This window comes from Sphaeramia orbicularis, chromosome 1 (assembly GCF_902148855.1).
Source record: "Sphaeramia orbicularis chromosome 1, fSphaOr1.1, whole genome shotgun sequence".
In the NCBI taxonomy this organism is placed as follows: Eukaryota; Metazoa; Chordata; class Actinopteri; order Kurtiformes; family Apogonidae; genus Sphaeramia; species Sphaeramia orbicularis.
The window spans coordinates 15,207,076-15,226,397 of record NC_043957.1 but is presented as its reverse complement, the minus strand read 5'-3'; the positions used below and the strand labels follow the sequence as shown (position 1 = coordinate 15,226,397).

The following is a 19,322-nucleotide window of genomic DNA, read 5'->3' as shown; positions in this document are numbered from 1 at the left end:
ACTGTTTTTAATGGTGGTAAATGCATGTTGTTAAAGTAAAGCAGAAGGAGGCAGCCACATGATCCAAATGTATTTTAATGAACACAGCTTCGTCCTAACATCGATATCCTACAGCTTCTACTGAATCTGCAGGTACATTTAACGCTGTTATACATGTTTGTTCAGAAAAGCATTAAGAGCACTTACACATGTAGTTTTTACATCAAGTCCAGACTGCTAGCACCAGGAAGAAGAACCAGAATAAATAACAAAGAACAGAGCGATGACGGCAAACAGCGACGACAATGAGGCGACAGAAAACACAGGGTGAAGCTTCAGTGTCAAATCAACGATCAAACCAAACCTAACGGACGTTTAATGATGAGTCAGACACGGGACCAAACAGCTTCATCAGGTTACAAATGATACCAAACTGTACATATCTAACGCTACTGTACACAACAACAGCGTCACCACCATCCCACGAACAAACAACATGACGTCGAGGGGTTGCCATGGAGAATGCTGCCATGTTTAATCACAGCAAGTCATATGGTCGCGGTTTAGTGTTGAACAGATTAAAGGATAAAGGGCTTTTCACACATACAAAACCAGAAACAAAGGAGGTTTCAGAGTCAGGACAGGCTGAGTGAAAGAGTAAGACGTCTAATTAAACATGATGCTAAAACCAATTTAAAATTAAAACAATGACACCACCTGATTCTGGCATTTATTCAGCCATTAAATCATGCATCATCCATTTCTTAATATTTACAAGGTAGCTTATATGACGACTAAATTGGCAGGTCTTCACGTTTGCTTGTCCAATTAAAGGAGACCAGTAATGGAGCAAGTACTGAACCCTGTGGGACACCATGTATTTGCTTTAAATAAATGGTGACTCACATGAATCTGGTTTAATAAACGTTCTGTAACACCACAGAGGACTTTAAGACTGGACCCCGCCCATCCCCATAAACAGACACACATTTCTAAGCAGATGCCAACAATGAGCTGCAAGCTTTGTTCAAATTCCATGGGAAAAAATGCACTTGCACTTAACTGCTCACCTCTGATTCTCTCGTTCTTCTTCTGTAAAATCTGAATCTTACTAAAGGAAATTTTTTGTACTGGGGTAGCATTGGTTCTCAGAATGAGGGTTTGATTGGATGAAACTCTCTGGAACTACTTTGGACTGGTTCACTGGTGCAAACTGGTGAATACTGCATTTCCTCAAATGAGTCTCAGGAGCTGAATAAACTCCTCATATCTGTCATATGATGTGCAGTTTCTTAAAAATAATGGATTCCTCATCTGTTACTGTGTGATTTCAGTCACTAGGTGTCTTTTGCTGTAACATCTCAGATAAAACACAGCAAATTACAACTCAGTTTGAACGTAACATCTGTTTGATGTTGAAAACCATTAGATGATTATTATGGTGTGACCTAATGTCAACTTCATCTAGTTTATCACTGAAATTAAAACATATAAATAAATACATAAATATGACACAATAGAAATATAATATGACACAACACAAAATTAACTATGGTTTGAATCCAGATTCTACGTGGACAATCCTCATTTTCCTACCATCAGGTCTGATCCAGATCAAAGTTCTAATCTGATCATCTGGGTCTAGACGTAAAAGAATCTGAACAGAACAATGTCAAGTGAAAGCTGTTATTTCCCACAGGACCTGAATGCAGCTAAGCAGCATGAGGCGCCATTAGTGGAGGGAGGAAGACGAGGCCAGTCTCTGATTGGTGGGCTGTCAGAGCAGATGGCTGCTGGGTGGAGCCTGACCCGCCAGGGTTGCTGCAGAGGCTCATAGGAGCAGGGGGCCGGGGGTTGAGGCGGGGGGGCATGGGGTTGGAGGGCCTGATAAGGGGCGGCGGCTGCTGCAGTGTGGGCCGAGGCTGCAGGAAGCGCGCCTGCTGCTGGAGGGGTGGCGGCTGGCGGTGCAGGAGGGCGTGGCCGGGAGGGACGGCCTTAGGAGAGGAGGGGGCTGATGGAGGGACGATGAGGACGAGGAAGTTGATGAGGAAGACAAGGATGAGCTGGACGTCACCGGAGTCTGAACAGAGGACGAGGAGGAGGCAGCCGGAGACACACCTGAAGAGACCACCTGACCCTGTGGAGAAGAGGGGGCGGGGCCAAAGACCGCTCTGTTAAAGGTCTGTGTCGCATTAGAAGGTTTTACTGAGAATACAACATTTCACACACTGAACCTCCATGTTCAGATTAAACTGTGGGGAAGATGGTGGCGAAAATGTCATTTTCGTTTATTATTTGTATGTTTTATGCTCATTTAAGCTTTTTTGTCTTTTTCTTTATAAATGCTTGGCTGTTAGGTCAAGGTTAAAAAAAATGTTGAAATTCAAGAATATATGTAATAATGACAATGAGGCATGTTTGTTTATGGATAATGTTGTACTAGGCCTGTAATGGTACACAAATGTTTGTTTCGGTACGTTTTCGGTTTTGAAATCCGCGGTTCGGTTTTTTTTCAATTCGGTACGGGAAGAAAGAAAACCCCTCAAAATGTCTTTAATGCATTTATGAATTTTTTGAACATTCTTCCACCAATTTTTGGAGACAATAGAATATAGAAAAACAGGAATAATATAATTCTGCTGCTATAAATCAAATAGAAAATAAAATATTACTAAATGTATTTTAAACATTAGTATTGCACTTTTCCCTGAAAGGGAGTTTTGAACAATCAACAAAAATCTAATCACATGTCTGTCAGTTCACATTCTGCTTTAAAATTAAAAAAAAAAAATCCACATGAAGTGCAACATTAACAAGAGAGCAAACTGGTATTCTGTTAAAACAATCTGAAGAGCACATTGACAAATAAATTAACCTAATTATTTATTTTAGGACAGATAAACTGTTTAGGCCACTTTGCGTACTTGTGTGTGCAGGGTGCGATTTGTCAAAAACACGGGGGGGGTTTTTGAAGGAGGCGGGGGGGGTTATACGTTCAGTCCATAACTGACGTAATAACTAACACTGGCGTGAAACGAAAGTGAAACTTCACATCCTTTCAACTCCTTTGCAACTTCCAACTCCTGGATTCTATTCCTCTATTACACAGCGTGTGTGTGTGTGTGTGTGAGTGTGAGTGTGAGTGTGAGTGTGAGTGTGAGTGTGAGTGTGAGAGTGAGAGTGAGAGTGAGAGTGAGAGAGAGAGAGAGAGAGAGCGCTAGTGTCAGTGTTTTAGAACTACCGTAGTTCCTATTGGCCAAACAATGTCCGTCTTATTAACGTCTCTTTCCCCGTTGTTGTCTTCACCTGAACCTGTACTGATCCCAAACAGGACTGTAATGATGGCGGAGGGTCTTCAGTCTCTTTCCTTCAGGTTCATATCATATTTGTTGGGTTTCTTTTAACCTTATGGAAGCAGCTATTTCATATTTCGAGTCATTGTGTGCTAGTTCCATATGTCCATGTGGAACTTGCGCGGATTTAAAGTTCCACATCGAACGACGTCTTTCATTCCTTTTTCTTTTCTCAACATACTGTGCTGTTTCGGTACAGCTGTGTACCGAACCGAACAGGTGTGTACTGAAACGGTTCGGTTCAGTATGTGTACATTATAGGCCTATGTTGTACTGATAAACTCTGCTGTAATTATTGAAGAAAATGGTTGAATTGTTGAGTCTGTATGACTGAACTGCCCATGATCATATTGTTGTGTGTAATTCACTTACTGCAATATGTATTTGTTGTAGTTCGATACCAAAATTAGGAAATAGTATTGTTTGATTCTTGTATCAAGTAGGAATAAAGGTGTAAAAGCACTGAGGGGTAGGATTAAATAAGTTATACTTCTTCCTACTCCTTTTCAACCATGCAAAATTCAGACTTGTATGTGGTGAAGATAGATTCTGCCCATTTAAATGTTTTATTTTGTTTATTTGTTTTGTTTTATTTTGTTTCTTTGCATGTTCAAAATAAATAAAATAAAATATTTTTGTTTTTAATTTGCAAATGATAAATTGCAGCAGTAAATGATGCAGATATTGTATTAAGAGATTTGACAGTTCTGTTTGAAATTACTACTGTAAATGCACAGGTACTTTGTTAAAGAGGCAGAAATATATTCTTCTTCCTGCTCCTTTTAATTCATAATGTGGACATTGTGCTGACAGATTTTTATTTTTCTGTGTTGTTCTTTTATCTTATGAATTAAAAAAAATAAACAACAATGCTGACTCCACTGTGATGAAATATCTGTAAAATCAGCATCTATGAGTGAACGTATCTCCACCACTGTCTGCCCAATGGTGTCCAGATCTAATCCACATATGGACCCGTTCAACTACACAAACCTCCACCACGTCCTACATGGTTAATGTTGGTCTCACCTCTTCGTCCTCCTCGTCGGTGCTCTTCCCTGACGGAGTGGTGGAGCTGTTCTTCCCATCCTCTCCAGAGGTGGCGCTTGTCCCCGTTGGGGGCCCGGGTTCCCTGCTCCGCCTCCCACTCCTGCAGAACCTCCTCCAGGTTGAAGCGCCGCCGGTAGTTCACGAAGAAGTTCTTCACCTGACCCACCGTCTTGTTTCCAATGACGTCTGCAATGGCCTGGAAGTCCTTCCCATATTTACGGACACCTGAAAGAATGGGGAGTTAATTTGATTGGTTTTTCAGGGAAGATTGGCAGATGACTCACGTAGAATGAGCATCAAAAATACAAAAGATACAAAAAATAGCACATGTATTGACTGGTTTTCCACATTTTCCACAGTACGTTGATGTGTCACTAAATCCAAATATGAACTGATGACAAGGTTTTCATTTATTTATTGTTTATTTAACCTCAATCCTTCAAATCACAGCCTTTGGCCTTTAAGTAACTGCACATGCTGATACTATGATTATGAACAAGAAAATAAACAATATTAATAAATTATACTAATGTTGATGTTATAGGGATCATATTTTGCTAAACCTACTTTTATTAGTCTTTGGTTCATTTATTTGTGTATTTGAACCCTTAATAGTTCATAAAGTTTGAATTTGAACCCTCCAGGTGCTGCAAAGCTATCTTTATGTTAATTTTGGCAAAAATCAAGCAGATTTCTACAACCTTTTTAACATTAATTCCTGCTTAATTTGCTACGTCTATAACTAGTTACATCCCAACATTTGCACATATAAGGTCAAGACTTCTGATGAACATTTCTCAGAGTACACCATAACTGTTTGTCAGCAGCAGCGGTTGTAGTCCATACTGAAAATATGTCCAAACTTTGAGCCAATTCCCCAAAATGTTCAGTTGTTCGTTGAATGGGACAGAGCAGCACAGCCAACAACCTGGAGGGGTTGGGTGTGAAGTGGCTCATGTGCATTTAAAGGGCCAGCGCTCAAAACCACCTTTCTGGTGTCAACACTCAGAAATAGGATTGAAGATGGACCTGTGGAGTTGAATTAATGAAGAATTCAGACCCAAGCACAGCATTTACAGTTTATGTAGACCACAGGGAATGTTTTAAAATGCATAATTCAATTAAAAAAAGTAAAATATCACTCCCTTAATGTTATTGGTGGGATTTTCTAACCACAATGATCCACTTTTTTTTTTTTAATTTTTAATTAATCTAATCTGATCTACCTCTACCGGTTCAGACGAGCATCACCACTCACCTTGAACGGCCAGAAGCTGCTCGTCGGTCGTCCAGCGGGCGTTCACCTTCTGGTTGCACTACAACGACAAACCCATATTTAACAACAGCATCGCTCTCTAGTGGTGTGACACAACTTTACAGCAGAAACACATCCAACAGGCAGTAAATTACTGTGAACTTCTCATTTCTCACTCATTACCTCCGCCAAGGAGGTTATGTTTTTGCCAGGGTTTGTTTTTGTTTGTTTGTCTGTCTGTCTGTTTGTCTGTCCGTTAGTGTGCAACATAACTCAAAAAGTTATGGACCGATTTTGATGAAATTTTCAGGGTTTGTTGGAAATGGGATAAGGAAGAAATGATTAAATTTTGGTGGTGATCGGGGGTGGGGGGGCCCATTTCCAACAAACCCTGAAAATTTCATCAAAATCTGTCCGTAACTTTTTGAGTTATGTTGCACACTAACGGACAGACAAACAAACAGACAGACAGACAAACAAACAAACAAACCCTGGCAAAAACATAACCTCCTTGGCGTGGGGGGGCCCACAGGGGGGGCCACTGATCAGCCTTGGCGGAGGTCTGCGCTCTCCGAGTGCTTCTAGTTAACTTTTAATCAGTGTTCAGTAATTAGACAAATAATTGAATCTTTTTGTTTCTTATATAGAACTTATTTACATAAGGATGTGTTATTTTCTGTTTTATAAAAATGAGACAGAACATCCAGTCCTTTCTTAATCTGTGTTTCTACTGTTTCTGAACAGGAAAACAAAGGAAATGTCTGTTTGTGACTTTTGAAATGAAATGAAAATTGCCTTCCTGATTCATTTAATTTCTGTGTCTAAGAATACGTTTCAGAATTAAGATACATAACAAATGATTAAGCTTTTATGTATTATTATTCTTGTTAGTTAAAGTTTGGCAAACTTTGAGACTCGTCCTCATGTGACTAATGTGTCTGATGTCTGATGTTCTTGGTACAGATAGACGGGATGTTATGTGACTGGGGGTTTCCATTCTGGAGGCTGTGTTTTAGTCTCTAGTTCTGAGCAGAATTGGACCTCAGCTCAATGTCAGAACCTCCAGGGACAGATCATTAAACTAGAAGCACTCGGAGAGCGCAGACCTCCGCCAAGGCTGATCAGTGGGCCCCCCCACCCCCGATCACCCCCAAAAGTTAATCATTTCTTCCTTATCCCATTTCCAACAAACCCTGAAAATTTCATCAAAATCTGTCCATAACTTTTTGAGTTATGTTGCACACTAACGGACAGACAAACAAACAGACAAACAAACCCTGGCAAAAACATAACCTCCTTGGCGGAGGTAACTAGACCGGGCTGGTTCACAGGGTTCGGATCCGTTCAGTACCTCAGGCAGCCGGAACTCATCAATCCCAGAATCCAACATGTGTTTGAGTCCGCTGTTCATCTGTTTGGCATTTTGGACCTGAGGAACCAACAGAGACACAGTGGTCAGTCCTGTCGATCAGAGCTACCTCCTGACCAGCAGGGGGCACTGTTTCCACCTCAGCCCAGTACATGAACAGGCACCAAGCAGGACGACTCCAGTGTTGTTAAGTTGGTGACTTTCTCACTAAATCTGCCAACTTCTCAAATCCTCTTGGTGACTTTTTTTGTCAAAAGCAACTAGCAACAAATCTAGTGACCTTCTCTTGTGTTTTTGAGACTCTGATGTGAAAGCACAATATCATTCTGCAGCTACTGTCCCGAGCAAATAGCAGGTGCTGCCATAAGCCCCTGCCCCATCCCAAAGCACTCACAGGTGGTCAGTCTTACAGTAGCCTCGCACAGCAGTCCAAGCTACAGTCAGAGCAGAGATGAGGCCAACCAGTCCATGTCCACACTAATGAATCGCGCATGCACAAAGCCATCTCCGATCCATGTAAATATAAATGTTTCTTTACTGTCACACTTAAAATAAATCACTGCATTTGACTCAGACAGCCTTTGTTTGGTTTAGTTTCTAACTAAACCAAACTTAAGAAAAAAAAAAAAAAACTCTAACTCTTCCAGAGTGTCTCTTTTGGGTCACTTTGTGGTCCCAAGCCCAGATAAAGGAGGACGGTTACACATTGAACTAGCAATTCCACCCTACATAACAGACTTTTGATTAAAATTGATATTCTAACATTTAACAATACAGGACAAAATCATGCTATTACATGAGCAAAAAAAATGTCTCCTTTTTGAATGTCTGGGGTTGCCAGAAATTTGTGATATTAAAATGGGGTCACAAGCCAAAAAAGGTCGGGAACCACTGATCTAGTCCTTTATTAACTACCAGTGAATTAAATATAAGACTAGAAGCACTCGGAGAGCGCAGACCTCCGCCAAGGCTGATCAGTGGCCCCCCCCCCCCCGTGGGCCCCCCCACCCCCGATCACCACCAAAATTTAATCATTTCTTCCTTATCCCATTTCCAACAAACCCTGAAAATTTCATCCAAATCTGTCCATAACTTTTTGAGTTATGTTGCACACCAACGGACAGACAAACAAACAAACAAACAAACAGACAAACAAACAAACCCTGGCAAAAACATAACCTCCTTGGCGGAGGTAAAAATATATGATTAACATTGAAAAATGTGAAATGTAGAGAATAATATTATTATAAATTGAGGTAAATCACTTAAAAAAGGTTAAATAAAAAGAAAATTTCATTTGGAAATCGCCACAAAATAATTCTAGTTCTTTCAGGGTTAATAATAATTAAAATCCATACAATGAACAAAATCCGAACTAAATAACAGAATCAGACTCTCGTTGCATCTTTTACTTTAAATTTTAAACCTCAAACCATCTGATTTGTTCAACTGACTGAAAATCATCCTCTAAACTGGAATGAAAGAATAATTTTCTATTAAATGAATGTCACTGAGATGAAATGACATGTGATCATGTGATCTGTATAAAAACAGACAGGAAGCTGTATCCATGGCGATGAATCAGTTGTCATGTGACCTGTTGCAGCTTCACTGTTATTGATTTCATGTTGTAGGATGTGAGATGGCATGGTCGGATGTCGGTGGCGCCCCCTACCTGTCTCTTAAGCGACACCAGCTCCATGTCGAGTTGTCGCAGGAGGCTGTTGGCGGCGGAGGCGGAGCAAGACACAGCCACCACGTCCTCCTGGGTCAGGTACATGCCTTTGGGAGGGCGGCAGCGGGACCGCTGGTGGTGCCGGGGTGCAGCATGGTGTGGTGCTCCCGCCGACCCAAACCCATCTTTACACCTGTGGCGTGGCTCCGTCTGGTTCTACAGGGAGAGGGGGCAGGTCAAGGGTTACGATCACATGATCACATGATTGTAATATAAGTACAGACTCCACTAATGTCATGTTTCTGTTGTTTACACACTAATCTCCATGGCAACAGAGACTCAGGTGTGTTCGTACCTCTTTCTTGGTTTCCTTATTGGGGTCATAGTCGCTGTCATTGGGCTTCAATGGGATTGGCTTCCTCAATCTCCTCATCACTATGGCAACAACAAACAATGACATTGTCAACAAATCAGTGAACAAACCTGAAACAACAAAACCATTAACCACATTCATTCTAAAAATGAGCCTGATGTGTAATTAGATGAATAGTATCTGTTTAATCTACACATTTCATTGATGTGAGTCACTGATTGACAGGCTCTGGACTCGACCGGTTTGGTCTGGACTCCAGCTGATCCTGGTCCGAAACCAGGTTCAACCGACGCCATGTTTGAGCTTCTATAATGTTCACTCCTATTGGAGACAGAACTGGATAGGGTCCAGTCCGTCCATGTCTCTCAGTCCCACCTGTCGTCCTGGTTGCTCCGGCTGGCCAGTTTCCGGGCCTGTCGGTCCATCAGACTGGTTCTGGACCGGGTTTTCTTCCAGGAGTAGTAATACTTGACCAACTGGAGATGGATTTGTCCGGTAACTGAAAACACAAAGCAAAGGCGCCTTCAAATTCGACTGAACCATGAAACCAAGAACTGAACCTGATCCACACAGCCCAGCCTTAAAACCTGCCCAGGTGTTTGTCTTTTTGTTAGTGGTTAAATTAATAATATTAATCAGATCCAGCGGTGACACTGGGACACATTTCATGTTCAATAAGCTCTGTGTGTAAACTAAATACTTATCTCCACGTTTAATACATGTATGAATAGGTCTCAGTAAGTACTTTCACATGACACGTTACAATTTACAGAAATAAAATCTTGGGGTAAAAATACTTAAATTACTGCTGCATGACATGGGGACTCAAAATGAACATCTTTTTTTTTTTTTTTTTTTTTTTACACACTTACGCAAAATGTACAGAACATGCTGTTCTCATAAGAAATTGATACTAAACAAAATAGGGCTTTAGCTCTGATGTTAAACTACAGTTGTGATCAATATTGGATAAAATGCTAAAATGATAAGTTTTTATGAACACAAATATATTGTGACACAGGGACCAGCAGTTTGTACCTTGTTCAGTATCAGAATAAAAGACTTTGCTGGAACAAAAACACTACAAATATGCTAATAAACTTTCATTTAACATACATATTCCAACTGAAGAGATATATACAGCTAATAGCAGAGCAAATCTTACAAATAATTGGATTGTATATAACCTTTCTATATTCTTGTTGAATAATTCCTACAGATTCACAGACTTAAAATATCACTTATACAAGCGAGAAAAAAAATATTATTATTAAAGTTAATAGTGCGTTTACATATATGTCAGTAGTATAACTTTACATAATTAGTTATATCTTTTTCTACGAGTGATACTGAATTTTTTTAACACTTCCATAAAATAGAGATCTTAAGCTAAAAAATTAGCCTAATTGAGAAATGATAAGTGAAACTTTAATTTTTGACACTGATGTTCACTTTCGCTTCATCTGGTCCTAAATACATAAATAATAAATACATGTTTGTTCTGGGTAATTTTGCAAGTATAATGACTGGACCTAATAATAATCAGTCATCCTCAGAAGCCAACAAATGCCTTGAGCCTGTTCTTCCATTGTTAGAAGTTTAACTGCTGAGATACTGGTGTTTTGAAGACATTAGATGAAGCTCAAATGTTTGACAGATTAAACAGTGAACATGTCGGTGTCTAACGGGTAGGGTTGGGGGGGTTGGAGTGTTACCATCTGCTGGATGCGGTGGAAACTCTTCCCATGGAAGCTAAAGGCCTGTTCGAACAGAACCTTGTCCTCCACAGTCCACTCATCTGGAAACGGTGTGAAGTTCGGTAGGTCGGCCATAGATTTCTCAATGTTGTGTTTGTGCCAGAAGAGCATCCCGAGTGCCTGAAACATATGTTCATACGTTCATGGATGTTACAGAGGAAACTAGAAGCCTCGGAGAGCACAAACCTCCGCCAAGGCAGATCAGTGGGCCCCCGTGGCCCCCCCACCACCGATCACCACCAAAATTTAATCATTTGTTCCTTGTGCCATATCAACATTTCCTGAAATTTGCATCCAAATCCGTCCATAACTTTTTGAGTTATGTTGCACACAGACAGACGGACAGACAGACAAACAGACGCCGACAAAAACATAACCTCCTTGGCGAGGTAATAAACAGACGGCAACTGATGAACACAGTTTGGAGAACAAAACCCAAGAACGATTAATCAGATGTTACCCATCCTGGAAAATAATTCAACACTGGGAAATGAACAGTCTTCATCTTCTTACAAACTGATGGATGAACATTTTAGTCAAAGTGAAATGAATCGGAGTCACTAAGCATCAAAACAATGTAATTAAACAATAAATCTGGAACCAATTGTTAAAAATTGGAATAATTCAGGCCTGTTTTTATTTTCTGTCGGTCTATGTTGTGTCTGAACAGTCTGAAGGATGGATATTCAGAGGGGTTAATAACATGGATCTGGACCACGTGGACCAACACAGGCAACAGACTGAGGCCAGAACCAGAACCAGCTTCTAAACCGGTGTGAAGCCTTTCCACCGACCTGCTCCACGGTGTATCCGTGTTTCTCTTTGGCGATGGCGATGTACTCGTCCACTGTGGAGACAAACACACAGTTACTCCAGCCCATCTGTGGACCTGATAGAGGACTGCAAGCCTAGACTTCACTTACATTTGGAATCAGCGATGGTGTTGATATGGAGACCAACCAGCATCCCCCCCGCTGTCTTTATCTGTGTATTTAGTCGAACCTGGAACCAACAGAACACATAGAAACTGATCAGGGATCATCACCTGGACCACAGCCAAACCAGGACCACATACAGAGCACCAAACTGTGTGGACTGTCACAAACCTTTCCAGACCTGACGTACAATAACATGTCATGAAGTGCTGCACTCTATCACATCTGTTTTCATCATTTTACACTTTGCTGTTGCTCTGCACACCACTTTTGTTGCATCTCTGTCAGTTTTCATCTTGTATTTTTTTTTTTTTTTTCTTTGGTCTCATTTCATTAATTTGGACTCAGCTGTGGACTAGATGAGGGTTTGTCTCTGTTGATGGGACGTCGTACAAACTCCAAACATACAAAATTCTACTTTGGTTTCTGGTGTTCTTTCTAATGAACATCCACAAAAAAAGACTAGACTCATAATGGAACCCACAAATGCAAAGTAACAGAAATCAACCAGAGAATCATGGAAAATATATGGATCCGTTCATTCTGAGAAGTGCGGAGCTATAGTTTAGATCATTTGTGTTCTTAAACTTTGTGTTCATTTCATGTGTTTGGTGTCACTGTGGCATTGTATTAAAATTGTATTGGACTGCACATTGTGTTAATCTGAAAGTGAATCTGATCTAATTCCACCACAAAGACATGAGTTCATTAAAACTAATAGAAATGACTAAAACATGTGGATTAATACTGTACCACCACCTACTGAAGCTCAGGTTTATTAGAACACAGATGATCCCTCCATTTCAATTTTACAAACAAACTATAACAACAGCATCCACCTCATTAATTAGACTTTCATTACATTCCTGAAGCCTTGGTTGGGCTGTGTTTGTCAGTAAACATGTGTATCCTCGGTCCTCTCTGTTCTTCTACTCAGTGTAAACTTCACTGTTACATACGCAGACCGAGGCTACCACCGTCCGTCAGGTAGAACCAACAGAACCTCACCGGGCTCGAAGTCCGGGATGGTGGCCTGGTAGTCCGCCCCGACCCGCATCCCCACATCTGGAATGCACAGAAAACGAGCACAGCTTTAATTCACGGACATACAGAGAAAAAGGCGCAGAACCGGAGCGTCCGGAGGCTGTTCGAGGCTACCCTCACCGTGTTCGTCGTCGCTGCCGCTTTCGTCAGAAAAATGTCCGTTGGACGCGTTGGACGGACTCTTGGTACCGTTGGAGCGACCTTTGCCCAGTATTCCGAGCCTTTGTCCATCATCCCCGGCATTTCGGTGCTCAGATCGCCGTTCGAAGCCGCGGTGGTCGGTAGAAAATGTCAGCGGAACCCGGAGCCTCGGTGCTGCAGTTCCCTCCACAGACGCTGCGCCACCTTACGCTTGATTCTGCAGATAAAATGAGCCTTCACTCCACAGACCAATACGTGGCAGCCGGTCACAATCCGCTCCGTTTCCCGACACCGGTCAGATGTGAAGGGTCGGACGTTACCGGACTTTTCACCGATTCACAACCCCAGACCCGACTGGATCTAACCAACGCGGCGGAAGGATTTAAACGCACCGACGGGCAGCACTGCGGCTGCTGCTGTGGCTGCAGATCCTTCCGCCGAACAGAAAACTAACAAAGTAAAATAAAATAAAAAATAAAACCAGAATTAAGTGAAAACTGGAAGAAAACAACGTTTTATCTGAATCATAACCAACTGAATCCATAAGGGTTTAAAAATTAAGAGGAAACGCAAAGATTTTATGAAATATATGAGTTAAACATCATGAATACCCTGGATGTAACTGCAGCAGGACAACATAGATGTGATCAACCCTGTAGATTTATTGGACTTTCAATAAACTGTCAATTATTTGGTGAATTTTGTTTGTTCCTCTCCTTGTTTTCAGCCTTCCTGTACTGAGTGTAGATGACCAGCAGAGGGAGACACCGCACAAAGAACTGACAACTTCACCAAACCATCATCTCACCCCAAACACACATTTAAAGACCTGTTTTCATTCAGCCATAATACAAAAACAACTATGTATCAGTGGCGGCTGGCAAAATTATCTTTTGGTAGGGCACAGTATCCACGTCAGTTTTCAGCTGCACTATAACCACATATCACCACTAGGGTACACCAAAGTACATACACCACTATCTTAAAATATGAATTTATACTATAATAAAAATACACAGTATGTGTTTTCAGTCATTTATTTTCCATACAAATTTCACCCGTCTATCCTTCAAACATACACATTTTTCTTTGACTGTTGATAAAGTCAGATATGTCCCTGACAAGTGTCTTTCACTGATAGTATGGACAATGCATGTAGAAGACCAGGGGTGAAGGTGGTGCGGGTAGATTGTATGGCATAAAAAAAAAAGAAAAAAAAGAAAATGAGCTTACAGGCTAAAACATATCAGTGATACCACACCTTCGTGCCAGGAGTCGACACCCTACTTGCTTCTCTGCTGCTTATAATAATAATAATAAAATAATAATAGTAATAATTTGCATTTATAAAGTACTTTTCATTCAGCGGAACCTCCATCCATCCATCCATCCATCCATTATCTTCCGCTTCTTCCAGGGCCGGGTCACGGGGGTAACAGTCTGAGCAGGGACGCCCAGACTTCCCTCTCCCCAGACACCTCCTCCAGCTCTTCCGGGGGGACCCTGAGGCATTCCCAGGCCAGCCGAGAGACACAGTCTCTCCAACGAATCCTGGGTCTTCCCCGAGATCTCCTCCCAGTGGGACATGCCCAGAACACCTCCCCAGGGAGGCGTCCAGGAGGCATCCGAAACAGATGCCTGAGCCACCTCAGCTGGCCCCTCTTGATGTGGAGGAGCAGCGGCTCTACTCCGAGCCCCTCCCTGGTGACTGAGCTCCTCACCCTATCCCTAAGGGTGCACCCAGCCACCCTGCGGAGGAAATTCATTTCAACCATTTGTATCCAGGATCTTGTCCTTTCGGTCATGACCCAAAGCTCATGACCATAGGTGAGGGTAGGAATGTAGATTGACCGGTAAATCGAGAGCTTTGCCTCTCGCTCAGTTCCTTCTTCACCACAACCGATCGGTACAGCAACTGCATCACTGCAGACGCTGCACCTGTCTGTCAATCTCATGCTCCATCCTTCCCTCACTCGTGAACAAGACCCCAAGATACTTAAACTCTTCCACTTGGGGCAAAGACTCCCCACCGACCCGGAGAGGGTAAACCACCTTTTTCCCGTCGAGAACCAGGCCTCAGATTTGGAGGTGCTGATCCTCATCCCGCTCGCTTCACACTCGGCTGCAAACTGCCCCAGGCACGCTGAAGGTCCCTGGACCCCATACTCCCGAAGCACCCCCCACAGGATACCACGAGGGACACGGTCGAACGCCTTCTCCGGATCCACAAAACACATGTGGACTGGTCGAGTGAACTCCCATGAACCCTCAAGTACCCGATGTAGAGTATAGAGTTGGTCCAGTGTTCCATGACCGGGACGAAAACTGCATTGTTCCTCCTGGATCCGAGGTTCGACTATTGGTTGGATCCTCCTCTCCAGTACCCTGGAATAGACTTTCCCGGGAGGCTGAGGAGTGTGATCCCCCTATAGTTGGAGCACATCCTCCACTCACCACCCACCGAGGGAATCGTAGGGGCTTGGTGCTATGTGGATTGGGTGGCAGTCGATGGCAGGGAGCCCGACAACCCGATCCCCAGACACAGAGTCAGCGGAACCTCAAAGTGCTAAATGCCGCTTAGTCACAGCTCAGTAATATTACTTACAGACCTAATCGCTGATTCCATTTCTGAGGAAGGTCTTGATTCTTTTAAGGATGTAATGTGTACTCCTGTGGGCGGTGCTTGGGCAAAATTTTTTGTGCCCCCAGGGTCTCCTATCTTTTGTACTGGAGGGGGTTTACTGTGTACATGCCATTTGTAACAAGAGTGTATTATGGTAAACAGAGAGCCTTAGGTGCAGATTTTTGCACCTCAAACCAGAAACACATGATTTGACTTTGCATGAAATGACTGAAAACGTTTTTGAACTATATTTGAATGCAGATTATACACACTACCCATGGGCTGTATCATGTATAACTCATTTATTATTAATATAATAATAACTAGAAGCACTCGGAGAGCCGCAGACCTCCGCCAAGGCTGATTAGTGGCCCCCCCTGTGGGCCCCCCCACCGAGGGTTTGTTTGTCTGTCTGTCTGTCTGTCTGTTTGTTTTGTCTGTCTGTTATTGTGCAACATAACTCAAAAAGTTATGGACAGATTTGGAAGCACAGCAGACCTCCGCCAAGGGCTGATCAGTGGCCCTCCCCATGGGCCCCCCCACCCCCGATCACCACCAAAATTTAATCAGTTCTTCCTTATCCCATTTCCAACAAACCCTGAAAAATTTCATCAAAATCTGTCCATACTTTTTGAGTTATGTTGCACACTAATGGACAGACAAACAGACAAACAAACCCTGGCAAAAACATAACCTCCTTGGCGAGGTAACTAGAATCACTCGGAGAGCGCAACCTCTGCCAGGCTGATCAGTGCCCCCCCCCCCGTGGGCCCCCCCACCCCCGATCACCACCAAAATTTAATCATTTCTTCCTTATCCCCATTTACACTAAACCCTGAAAATTTCATCCAAATCTGTCCATAACTTTTTGAGTTATGTTGCACACTAACGGACAGACAAACAAACAAACAAACAAACAAACAAACAAACAGACAAACAAACAAACCCTGGCAAAAACATAACCTCCTTGGCGGAGGTAATAATGGATTGGATTTTACATAGCGCTTTTCTAGACACCCAAAGCGCTTTACATTATTGATCCATTATTCATTTGCTCTTTATTCTTTGCTATTCATTCATCTGTAGCTACAGCTGCCCTGGGGCAGACTGACAGAAGCGCGGCTGTCAATTCGCGCCTACGCCCCTCTGACCACCACCCAATTCATACGCATCCATACACCAGTGTGAGTGGCACTGGAGGCAAGGAGGGTGAAGTGTCTTGCCCAAGGACACAACAGCACATGGACAGAGTGGGATTCGAACTGCGGTCATCCAATAACCGCCGGTTATTGGATGACCCGCTCTACCACCTGAGCCATGGCCGCCCCATTACATTAATATTTTTGTAAAATTATTTTAGACAATTTCTATCGTCTTCTTCTTTATGTGAGACAGGTGGGGGGGCTAGTGCCCTCTCTTGATGAGCTGCCACTGCTATGTACTGTATGTATCCCTAATTAGGATTGAGGAGATGATGTAACAACGAGCGTCCCCACCCCATTTCACCATTTTGAATTTACATGCACCAACAGTCCATAGCAGTGCGTTCATTGTTTTTGTAAATTGTCTGTGAAATCTGTCCGATAGAAGATGCCTGGGAGACACTGCTGTGTTAAAAACGGTTCCAGTTACTCCTGTGATTGACACAGCAAGCATAGAGACCCGGAGGTATGTTATTTTGGGTTTCCAACTAGTTTAATGCATTTACAATTTCCACACACTAACCCAGCGAACACACTAACCAGGCCATCACTAAAACTAGAATCCAACCCCAGTCACTTCACAGATACATGGAGCAAGAATGTAGAGAGGAAAACATTCAAAACATAAATGATACTGTCCACTGACAATGAAACAGTGTTGACAGTATTTCAAAATTACTACCTCCTTGTTTACAACACGTAAACATTGCACTGTCCACAGGCTGACCTCTGACAGCACCACAGTGCTTTCACAGTCATCGGACTTGTAGGCCTTGAGGCTTTTGAATTCTTCCACTGTGCAGTAACTTATGCCAAAAACGAAATAGTAAACTAACTACATGTAGGTACAGGGTGGCAGAGTCCAGATCCCTGCACCAGTCAGACACCAGTGAACACCAGTAGCTCGTAGGGGTCTTTATCCTTAATATCTCTGATCTTCTCCAAATACCTTTGCTTAGCAGTCACGTTGAGATTCTCTCTACAGAGACCCCTTGCTTTTGCCGCCGCCTTCTCTGTTTTTTTTTCTTAAATCTTGATTCATACAGCTCTTTCCTGCATGTCTGTACTATGCTGTTGCCCATAGCAACTGATAACTTGGAAGTTGAAAATGGTGCAGCCTCCGAGATATGTCACGTGATATGATGTATGTCCCTCATTCCAAATAGGTACTTTCTCTAATATTTGCAGCAACCATTGGGGTCCCTTGGCTGTTTGGAACAAGAAGAGACCATATTTGTATAAAATGGGCGGAGCTGCATGAGTATGAAGTGTTGATTATCCATCCATGATCCATCACTTATCAAAGTCCAGGTTGGGTCCAGACCACCTCCTGTAGGGGGTGCCAAAGTGGACCCAGGCCTAGGAGGAGGGGTCACATGTGAGTTAATGCTAAACACTAACTTACTGACTCAGTTAAACTGTAAAAATTTGGTAGATACTGCACATTTAATAAAGTTGTTTTATGTCTTAGTTTATTTATTAACCACAACTACAGCTGTCAATGAAAGCCATAAAAGCCAATTAATGGAGAAAGAATAAAACCAGTGAAACCAGGAGGGTGCTGGGCCCCATGAATTTGTCATGTTTACCCCCCTTTATTGATGCCCCAGTGTGGACTCACCCAGACTTACCTGGACTCACCCAGACTCAATTGGACTCACCTGGACTCATCCAGACTCAACTGGACTCACCTAGACTCACCTGGACTCACCCACACTCAAATGGACTCACACAGACTCACCTGGACTCATCCAGTCTCAACTGGACTCACCTGGACTCACCCAGACTCACCCACACTCAAATGGACTCACACAGACTCACCCGGACTCATCCAGTCTCAACAGGACTCACCCAGACTCACCCACACTCAAACTGACTCATACAGACTCACCTGAACTCATCCACATTCAAATGGACTCACACAGACTCAACTGGACTCACTTGGATGCACCCAGACTCAACTGAACTCATCCAAACTCACCTGGACTTACCCGGACTCATCCAAACTCAGGTGGACTCACCCAGACTCAATGGACTCACCCGGACTCACCCAGACTCAACTGCAGTCACCCAGACTCAACTGGACACACCTGCACTGACCCAGACTCACCTGGACTTACCAGGAGTCAATTGGACTTACCCAAACTCAACTGGACTTGCCCAGACCCACCTGGACTCAACTGGACTCACCCAGACTCAACTGGACTGACCCAGACTCAACTGGACTGACCCAAACTCACCCAGACTCAACTGGACTCACCTGGACTTCAGAATCCTCTAAACCAAGTAACCAGCAGGTGGAGTGTTTCTTGTACATATGGACACACTGGGAGAATCAGATAGGGATAGGATGTCATCATTCATCCAGGTTCGTCCAGGTCTCAAGTTTTGGAGGACCACATTTCAAAGAGAACCTCAGTTAAACTAAGATATGAATCATCTGCTATGATGTCGACCCTTCAGATCCTGACACCAACCATGTGGTAAATGAACGTCACATCAGGTCCCATCCAGAGGATTCATTAAAAAGTTCCAAACCTCATGGGCAGTTTTTACTGACTTTGAC

The 19,322-nt window shown here is 42.9% G+C and overlaps 1 protein-coding gene across 1 annotated transcript; it reads right to left on the bottom strand.

Annotated features, from left to right (window-relative positions):
- Positions 1-57: 57 nt before the first annotated feature.
- LOC115435519 (REST corepressor 3) lies at positions 58-13,279 on the bottom strand. The gene is given in 20 exon segments (XM_075353528.1): positions 58-1,951; positions 1,954-2,116; positions 4,362-4,439; positions 4,441-4,607; positions 5,641-5,698; positions 6,989-7,066; positions 8,682-8,825; positions 8,828-8,879; positions 8,881-8,897; positions 9,037-9,078; positions 9,080-9,116; positions 9,430-9,532; positions 9,535-9,553; positions 10,770-10,931; positions 11,606-11,658; positions 11,735-11,756; positions 11,758-11,813; positions 12,755-12,811; positions 12,911-13,000; positions 13,003-13,279. Coding segments are annotated over 20 exon segments (1,689 nt in total). The 5' UTR covers positions 13,034-13,279; the 3' UTR covers positions 58-1,691.
- Positions 13,280-19,322: the final 6,043 nt, after the last annotated feature.